The sequence below is a fragment of the Symphodus melops genome (genome assembly GCF_947650265.1).
Source record: "Symphodus melops genome assembly, chromosome: 9".
Lineage (NCBI taxonomy): Eukaryota > Metazoa > Chordata > Actinopteri > Labriformes > Labridae > Symphodus > Symphodus melops.
In genome coordinates, this window is record NC_136699.1 from 2,086,214 (window position 1) to 2,096,379 (window position 10,166).

The 10,166-nt window shown below is 44.3% G+C and overlaps 1 protein-coding gene across 1 annotated transcript in view; it reads right to left on the minus strand.

The window, feature by feature from the left end:
- Nucleotides 1-7,373: 7,373 nt before the first annotated feature.
- clnk (cytokine dependent hematopoietic cell linker) overlaps nucleotides 7,374-10,166 on the minus strand; it is a gene marked incomplete at its 5' end in the record, with an annotated part of 13,027 nt that continues 10,234 nt past the window's right edge. Inside the window, 8 exons of the mRNA XM_079352459.1 lie at nucleotides 7,374-7,585; nucleotides 7,714-7,869; nucleotides 7,968-8,045; nucleotides 8,838-8,932; nucleotides 9,001-9,017; nucleotides 9,099-9,171; nucleotides 9,245-9,275; nucleotides 9,737-9,758. Coding sequence (XP_079208585.1) covers nucleotides 7,433-7,585; nucleotides 7,714-7,869; nucleotides 7,968-8,045; nucleotides 8,838-8,932; nucleotides 9,001-9,017; nucleotides 9,099-9,171; nucleotides 9,245-9,275; nucleotides 9,737-9,758 — 625 coding nt within the window. The 3' untranslated portion in view covers nucleotides 7,374-7,432. The remainder of the gene's footprint in view (nucleotides 7,586-7,713; nucleotides 7,870-7,967; nucleotides 8,046-8,837; nucleotides 8,933-9,000; nucleotides 9,018-9,098; nucleotides 9,172-9,244; nucleotides 9,276-9,736; nucleotides 9,759-10,166) is intronic.

Consider the following 10,166-nt stretch of genomic DNA (forward strand, 5'->3'; position numbering starts at 1 on the left):
TAGAGGAGCAAAGTGCAACTGTGGGTCAGCGGTAAAGTCAATCGTCTCAACCTGAAGGTCCGGGGCTCGAACCCCAGCTCTTGCAGCAGCGTGTGATGTCAATCAATCAATCAATCAATCAATCTTTATTTGTATAGCGTCAATTCATAACAGGCGTTATCTCGAGACACTTTACAAAAGCAGGTAAAGGGCAGTAATAAGATGTGAAAGCTGGGAGAGAAAGAGGGAGAGAGAGATAAGAGATCCTGGTGCCAGTTCCCCCGGTAGTCTAGGCCTGTAGCAGCATAACTATGAGCTGGTCCTAAGCCAGCCCTAACTATAAGATTTATCAAAAAGAAAAGTTTTAAGTCTATTCTTAAAAGTACCTAGTGTGTCTGCCTCCCGGACCCCGACTGGTAGACGATTCCAAAGGAGCGGTGCCTGATAACTAAAGGCTCTACCTCCCATAGTACTTTAAGAGACTATAGGCACCACAAGCAGGACTGCATTCTGGGAACGTAATGTTCTTGTCGGATAGTACGGTACAATTAACTCTTTAATTTACCCATGTGATGTGATGGGTATATAAACATTTACCAAATTACTTTACTGTTAAAGCCATTTTCTTAGGCCCATGTACAGTACCTCTCCTTGCAGCACAGACTGCATTGTGTGCAACACTTTCTTTATCAGGAACTAACACATGAGCGTCACCCAATTTCTGCTGACACAGCACACACACGTTAGAGCAGGAACCTTACTGTAACTATGTGATCCTGTGACTTTTGACATTCGTTGTCTGTCCTCCCTTCTCTGAGAAAGACAAACAGCACGGCCTAAAAAACAGGGGAGCGGTTGTCATGGAGATTCTCCTTTGTGAGGTCAGAAGAACTTCAGACTTGAGCGTTTGAATCAGATCTCTTTAATGACACGCAGCGTGTCGAGACGTCCGTGGCGTTCTCTGTCGAACTCTTACATTTCAAAACCTTACAGAGGGGAAGTTACCTTCAGTGACAAATGGTAGTAACACATTCTTTGATGTTGGTGCATCCTGTCCTTCTGGAGACAAGAAGAGACCCTCCTGTGGCTCTCTGACACCTCTGTTTCTCACACAGTAAACCTTTTGTTCTCAAACAGAATTACTGCAATTGGACAATAACTATTTATTTGTCTGAAGGTATGAATCTCACCAGCTATGGTTAATTTGATAAATTGGAGTCAGTTGTTTTTTTTTTTAAATGTCCCAGACACGGGTTTCTGGTTTATGTTTAAAGTGTGGGAGGTGCTGAAAAGACAACAGGAAGATTAAAAGCATGGTTTGAAAAAGTGGGTTAAAAGTCAGACAAAGACAGGAGTTGATTTTGAACAAACGGCTGAAACATGACTCAGTGAAGGAGTGGCTCAGCCGAGCACAGAAGCATGTTGATGATAAGATTCAACAAGAAAGGTCAAGTTCACTGGGGAGACCGGTTAGAGATGACAAGGGTTTGAAGAAAGCTTATGACTGGAGGGCGAGTGCACACCCACAATTGATCCTCCACCAACAGGGCCAAACACTGCGCGCACGGTTAAATGCTGATCAGGAAGCTGAAACTTGATCACTCAGGCTCCAAGAAAAAAGGTCAGAAACACAGACTAAGGGGACGTTCCACTTTCCTTATTTGCATCGAGTGTCCTTCAAGTTGTCTCCTCCACTTGCTCCAGGCACCAGGCCCTCTCCCTAGTGGTAGCAACTCATTTTAGGGGTGGTCTCTGGAACCAAGACCAGCCGACCCAGCAGACCTGGAACCTATCGTAAATGATACTGTAGGCAACCACCAGCTCCCTTCTACCCCTCTTCCTGTCTCCTCTTTCACTGCGTCTGTTCTGGGTTTTTCAGGTAAACCAACGACCCGTCATTTCTCAACACCACAGTCATGTGTCTCATTCTTTTCTGTGAGCTCCTGATTGCCCTTTAAATCTGTATGCACGAGACGTGTTGCTACAACTCAGACTGGAGGTGTTACTCTGGCAGAGACACGTTCTGGTGCGGATGCCCTGAGGAAAGGTTGTTACCTGTGACAGTGTGAATGAAGGACAGAGACAGTGTGTTGTTGTGCTGGATGGATCACAGCTGGAGGTCGCTGAGACTGAAGACACTGCTGTTGTTTACTGGGGCCAGGTGCTCCCCCGCATTGATGAATCAAGTACTTCAGTGGAAGACTGTTTCCTGCATTGCCCAAATACATTCTCCATGTCACCTTTAATTACACCCTGACTCTCAATATGACTTTGCATTTTTGGGACACAGCTGGGAACGCAAACCTTTGTTCTGCTGCAAACATTCATGCCGGTTCGGAAGGTGTGGCCGCTGCAGTCATGCTGCCAGAGGAACTTTTTTGAACCTTGGTTTTTCCTCCACTCCCCCACGTCAAACCTCATGGTCCGTAACCAAGACAACCACCAGGCGTTGGGACCCAGGCTACAGATCGGAAGCAAACTCAAAATGCAGATCTTTTCTATTCTCCCCCCCCTCTTTATGGTCTGCTGGCCCCCACTGATGTAGGCCTGATTGATACAGAACCCCTTGAAATCCCTCTTAAACCAGATGTACAGCCCATTTATCAATCCCAATACCCACTCTCCTTAAATAGGTTCGATAACATCTCTGTCACTCTTAAAGGTTTACTGGTAAGTAAGGTTGTCGTCCCCACCTCCAGCCCTCCGTCTTTCCTGTGCTGAAACCTGCTAAAAAAAGAAGCTCGGATGGTCCATGACCTCCGTCCAATCAATCGTGTGGTACGCCCCTGCTCGTACTCAACACCCAATCCTGACACCATGCTCTCATCTGTGTCTCCACAACATACCCAATCCCAATCTCTCCTGAGACTGCTTTTACTCTTCAAGGCCAGCAGTACACTTCCACTCGCCTCCCTCAAGCTTTCATTCACTCCCCTGGATTTTTCAATGCTGCCCTTTATGAAAAACTTATTGTCACACTCCCAGATGGTGTAGTTCTTCTCCGGTATGTGGATGATTTACTGATAGCTGCCCCCTCACCTGCTACATGTTTGAAGGTCACTCATGATGTTCTTTCCCTCCTTTCACAAACAGGCTATAAAGTCTCTCCTTCTAAATTACTATGTTGCCGTTCCTCTGTTGTCTTTCAAGGACGCCAGGTTGGAAACGTTGGTGATATGATGTCCTTTCTTGGTCTAACTGGTGACACTAGACTAGTAGACTGTAGACTAACTTACAGACTACTCTTGACTGGACGACTGACGCTGAACAGGCCTTTATCATAACATACCCATAACATACTGCTGGACAGACTTGAAAACTGGCTGGGAGTTTCTGGAACTGCCTTAAATTGGTTTAAATCTTACTTGCAGGACAGGGTCTACAGGGACAGGGTCTACAGGGACAGGGTCTACACTGTGTCTGTTGGTAATTATGAATCTGAGCATGTGAAGATCACCTGTGGAGTTCCTCAAGGTTCCATCCTTGGGCCGCTTTTATTTAACATCTACATGCTCCCTCTCGTTCAGATCATGGACTATTACAACGTTTCCTATCATAATTATGCAGATGACACACAGCTCTATATATCAGTGTCAACGAATGACGACAGTGCCTTATACTCACTGAGCAAGTGCATCAACGAAATCACTGAGTGGATGTGTCAGAACTTTTTACAACTGAACCCAGAAAAGACTGAGGTGATTGTTTTTGGCCCTAAAGAGGAAAGGTCAGAGGTCAGCACTTGTCTTGAATCCATGTCCTTAAGAACAACAAATCAAGCCAGAAATCTTGGCGTGATTATGGACTCAGACCTCAAATTCAACAACCACATTAAGATGGTAACAAAATCAGCTGAAAAATATTGCAAGAATCAAATGTTTTCTGAGCAAACAAGATTCAGAGAAACTTGTTCATGCTTTTATTTTCAGCAGGCTGGATTATTGTAACGGTGTGTTTACAGGCCTTAGTAAAAAATCTGTCCGACAGCTGCAGCTGATCCAGAGTCCTCACCAACACAAAGAGGGTGGAGCACATTACACCTGTGCTTCAATCACTGCACTGGCTGCCTGTGTGTCAGAGGATCCACTTTAAGATCTTACTACTGGTCTATAAAGCATTAAATTGTCTTGGCCCTAAGTACATGTCAGATCTACTTGTAGAATATAAAACATCCAGACCCGCTCAGGTCCTCAGGAAGAAGTTTACTCAGTGTTCCCAGAGTCAGAACCAAACAAGGTGAAGCAGCGTTTAGTCACTACGCTCCCCAACTGTGGAACAAACTCCCTGAACACCTGAGGACTGCTGACACACTCAACTCCTTTAAATCAGGCCTTAAAACTTTGTTATTCACTCAGGCTTTCAATTAGAAATATACTGTCTGCCTTACTGAAACACATTCTTCCTTTTTTGATAGTTTTAACAGTTGTTCCTTTATCGAGTATTTTCACTTTCATCCCCGTCTTTTAATGATGTATTTTGCATTCTTTCCTTAAACTCTGTTTGAATGTTTTTATGTTTTTATGTCTGTAAAGCACTGTGTGAATTGCCTTGTGTCTGAACAGTGCTATATAAATAAACTTGCCTTGCCTTGCCTTATCTCTAACCTCTGCATCCACTCTCCACTCCCCTGATTACTCGTAACCTTTTTACTTGGACGTTTCGGAAAAGCACAACTTTGTAAATGCTGTGCTATTTCAAAAAGGGGGGAGGGAGGAGTCAGGAACATCCTCATAGCTCAAAACTTGACCAACTAGAGATAGAACAACCAGAGCATGCAAAACATGCTCTTACAGCAGCTTAGTAATATTGCACACAGTGTCTCCAAACAGGTCACAATAATCCTGACAAAAGATCCCAGCCAGCCAAGAACAGAAGTGGAGGGATGGAGCTGGGTGTGGCAGAAAGCCACAAGGTTGGACTGGGCAAAATCAAGGTGGAAGGGACCTTATGAGGTGCCAAAGGTTTACTCAAGTCGGACACTTTGGAAGGGAGAAAAAAGTCACCTGTTTGTTCTTACTCTGATCTGACTCCTTAATTTAGTTCCCTTTGATTTTTCCACATACTCGTTGTTGAGAAGATGACAGGAAGACGTTTCAGGTCTCAGGTTAACGCAGTTTATTAACCCGATGAATCAAGAATACAAAGTTACAGAGTCTCTGGGTTCAAACACTACGTGTCCCTGAAGACAGACAGATACTGGGTCAGTTCACTAAGTCTGAACCCTTTCATACACTAGACAGAGAATATCTAACCAAATTATGCATTCGAGGACGTGCAGGTTTCCTTCCTCCGACTGGCACATCTTTCCAAATTATGCGTCTCCTGATGTTTGGTTCCCATTCTCCATCAAACTCCTGAATCCTTTCTCCAATCTGTAGGGAAGGGAACTTCCTACCTGTTTCTTATCACAACCTGACATCTAGTCTAGTAACCAATTCCTATTAAGGAAAAGACCATTTCAGTGATTAACTATCAAGGCTCATTGAACCTATATAAAAGTGGGTGAGTGATTAACTGTTCAGGGCCTTAAACTAAACTTATGTTTGAATCAGTGACTGATTAACTGTGAGCTGATCCCCCATGTTGGAATGTGTAACCACTCCTGCAAGCTCCTCTTCACACAAACACATTGATAGCACGTATTTTCATGTATTCATTCATCTTGATACATTTGTGGATATATCTTTTAATTGTGTCAACCATGTGAGAGTAATTCATTTTAGGTTTGTGAAGATGTACTACATACATGTGTCAGAGATCATATTACAGTAGCAGCAGAGTTATATTTGGTTTGGAGCCAAGTGTCTGTTGTCGTCTGAGAGATTTAGCTTAACATAGATGTTTGACATTTGAGTCAAGGAGATGAGTTCTTCATGCCGTATGCAGAGTCAAGTATTTATGGGCTGTCTGTCTAACAGAATATAAGGAACACTGTGAAGAAGAATACTTGGCCAGTGATCGTGAGATTCTGGTCAAGCACGGGTCCAGTGATCGTGAGATCCTGGTCAGCACGGGTCCAGTGACTGTGGAGTCCTGGTTCACTAGCATGTGAGATTGTGAGCAGCGTGCCAGTAACTGCAAGGTTCTGGTCATGAAGCATGTCTGAGCTATTGTTTGTTATGATATTATGTTATTTGACCATGGATAAATAAATCTAAGATGATCCACAAGTCTGTTTGATAATGTCCTAATTATTCATTTAACACAGATACAGAAACCCCTACCGTTACTAACACACATTTAACCTTTAACTAAAAAGTCACACAAACTTAGAATAAAACACGATAAAATAAAAGTCATCCAGACTGTGGATATCAAACCCTTCCTATCTGATTGACCCAACGATATATTATTGCAGTGAACACATTGAGTATAAGCAGAAAGAGGCACACTGGAACACTTCCTGTATGTTTTCATCTCATTTATGCTCAGAGACGATTAACGCTAACAATGAGTGTAGTGAACCTGTGCAGATTTATTCTTCTCTTTATTCCCTGAGGCAAACCCTCCCTCCTGATTGGACTGGTGTTTGTTCCCTGGAGACCCTGATCCTGCCTGTGACCATGATGGGAACCCATGATAATGTTTCTATCTCTCACAAATCTTCCAGGCGTAGGAGATCAGCAGTCGGCGTCTCCACGGACTTCACCGACTATTTTGACCTGTCTAAGGGCCCGACGGATATTGATGCTATCGGGGTCCCTCGTGGAGTGCCTGATAAGTATAAACTTACTGACCAAAATGCTTTGAACTTATTTTTGATTTTGATTGTCACCAAGGCTCGTCACGGCCTTCGTTCCCTGTTGACAGATGACTTCTCATGTTGGTAAATGGAAAACTCTCATTTCGTATTGTTATCTCTCTCATTACAGCTGTGGCCCTGCTGGCGTTCTGCGGGGTGTTGCTGCATCCCCTGAGAGACTTGCAGCACAGACTCTGTGTTGTGTTCAACACTTCAAGGACACTGTCTTTATCAGAACCTAACACCCCCACCTTCTGCCGAAACTTCTGCTGACACAGCACATGAACATTTTAGAGGAGGCGCCTCACTGTAACTATACAATCCTGTGACTTTCCACATTCGTGGTCGACTCGCTGGTTTTTGTATCTGACCTGCGAGTCAGCGAGGTCGACCCCCAGCTGGGACAACGCCCTCGGTATCTGCATTGTATTTCCCTGCTTTATTAAACCTTCTGGTTTGTTCATGTTCAGTCTTTTCTCTCCCTTCTCTAAAAAAACCCAACACGCACAAGGTGACTGAAAAAACCGTCGTCTACCATCAGAGTTAACGCTGACGGACTCTTTTTAGCATTTACTATTAAACAAACCGATTCAGACTCATCTCGTCTGAATCTTCAATAAATGAAAAGAATAAATGTTGGACATACAAAATAATAAAGTGACTTTATTAAAAAACAAAAAACACATCAGTGCTTTAAAGTGTCTCCCCGTGTCATTGCAGCAGCTGGTCGACGTCCCACTTTGTAACGGGACACGTCAGCACACAGTTTTCCGGGTATCTGCACACGGGTAGACTCCTCCCACTGATGAGAGTGATGGGGAAGATGGAGTGGAACTTGATGATGTCCGCCACCGAGTCGAACATCTAAAAGGGGAGACAAGGAGACGCGAGAACACGTTATCACGACGCTGCTCGCCGAAGTTTTAGTGTGTCTTATTTATTTAGAAGAAACGTGGGTTTGTTAGTTTTATCTCTTTATGAAATCCACTCACATCCTTTGATCGCTGGCCGGTTCCCAGTGCGTACTTCCCATCGCTCTCCAGGAAGCGAATCTTCACGTTGTAAACCTTCTTGTCGTGAAACACGGCCAACACCAGCGGTTCACTGTCGCTGTTGACGGAGCAGTCTCGTATCAAAAAGGCCCCGTCCTTTAGGGCGCGACAGAAAAAGGAGACGGGTTAACCTCCGGACACGTTCGCGGGTGATGGCAACCGTCCGATTGTGACCGTAAAAAGAGACCCGGTACCTTGTTGACCAGGTGTAAGGCGTGCTCAGCATCTGCACGGTGACAAGGCCCGACGTACCAGTCCTCTTCACAGTACGTCTGCCACACATCACAGAGATTAGTGCACGAGGAGCAGATTACCGTAACGAGCTAAAGCAGCATGCTAACCGTTACATGCATGCTAACCGTTACAGCATGCTAACGTTACGGTTAGCAGCATGCTAACTAAAGCAGCATGCTAACCTGCTTCATGTCCTGCACACACACCAACATCATTCTGTCTTTGTTGGACAGATCATGGACAGATATGTGTCCTGCGACTTTTTTCTTCTTAAAGACAGAGTCAGCATCGTGTCCCTTTCAAAATAAAACTCAGACTCGTCCTAAAGTGAAGCTGCTCCATCGTCCGTACGTGTGCGCAGGTGTGCAGGTGACTCCGTCCTCAGACTGGATTTTACTGCTCTGCTTTATTTTGGTTGACTCAGGAGATTTCTGGGCGGAGCTTGTGTGTTTCCTCCAGCCAATGACAGCGCAAGTCAGTGATTGGATATGATTCAAAGCGGTGTGAATGACAGACGTGGAGAGAGAATATAATGACAGTGAGAAGAATAAAGGAGATAAAGCTGGTTCTAAAACGAGGGTGAAAATTGTGTTGGCTTTTACCCGTGGACGTGGAGTTGACCTACTTCCTGTTGGACAGGAAGGTCGCTTGTGTTGTAGCTACAAGCAGTAAACGTAGACGCTACGTCCTGGATGGGCCCAGGTTGAATATTGCGTTTACATTTCTACTGACTCCATCTTTAATTTTCACCCAGAAACTTTTCCAACACTAAATGCACAGAGACCTTTATAAGTCCAAACATGGTTAAAGGGTATCTGGAGGACGTGTACCTGTTGAGGCTTTTCCATGGGGACGAAATCGAGATGGTCAAAGTCGTCTTTGGTTTGAGGCCACTCGTGGTTCTGGCGTTTGGACGACCCCCTTTCTTTAAGCAGACGTGAAAGTCGTTTAACTGTCACGATGATGATGATCATCATCTGTAACTTTACTTACCAAGATTGTGTTGTGACCTTAATAAAGAAAAAGAAGAGGACATGTCAATAGAAGCTGACGCAGCACATCTCACACGAACAGCTTTAAGAAACTCGAACCTTTTCTCGAAATCATGAGTCTCCAAATCCAGAGAGTGTCTTTGACTGGAAGCATGCTGAGCAGTCTGCGTGCCTGAGAGGACGAACAACAAACCATGAGAACGTTTTAAAGGCGAATATTCAAAGATGATCTTCAGATGTCTCACCTCTGTGTGCGATGTGCGGACCGACGTCTGCCTGACAGACGCAAGAAACAAACCTCACGTCAACATGGTGTAAACGAGCTTTCAGTTAAATATAATGCACCTAAAGCTGCAGAGCGTGCACGTCATGGCTGGGGCTGTTTTTGTTTCTTTGGGGAGGATTTCAGTTGTTTTGCTGCAGAAGCTGAAACCGTGGATGGATTATAATGACCACAGGACACAAACCGTCCTCCGAGCCCGACCTGCACACGCGCTGCTTGTGCCCTTCCATTGCATACAGAGTTTGTCTGCAAACACAGACCAACGCTCTGGGAACTTGCCCTCCTCGCCCTTGTGGTGATCTGCCTTTTGCTGCTGATATTCTTCCTCTCATGAATCCCCTCCTCGCCCCGGCCTCACCTCACCAGCTCTAGCTTTAGTAATCGTCACATTTATTTTATGACGGCGTACAGAAAGCTCTAAATACGTGTCGTTCATGGATGTTTGCTTACTTACCTCTTGTGTGTCTCTGTGTCCACTGAAATGAAAAACAGGAGACATTAACTTTGAGTTTACTCTGCAGGATTGAACATTTATCTGACTTCCACTTCCATGTATTTGCAGATTAAAATCATATGTAGAGATGTTAATAGAAATTGTAAATTGATTACTGATTCTTCATAATTGAAAAGCCTAAATTAAATTATTCTAAAAATAACATGTTAGTTTCCCTATTTCTGCTTTCTTTGCATTTCTGCTCTTTCTGCACAACTTATTTAAAATGTGTTTATTTTCTTCACCAGCAGATGGAGCTATTGCTACACTGAACACAAAGACGATCTCCTTTGACTTCCCACCATGCACAGAGAGGAAACGATGATCACATTTCAAACATTTCCCCTTCGTTAAACTGATCGTTCATGGTGCGGATCGTCTCACCCACACA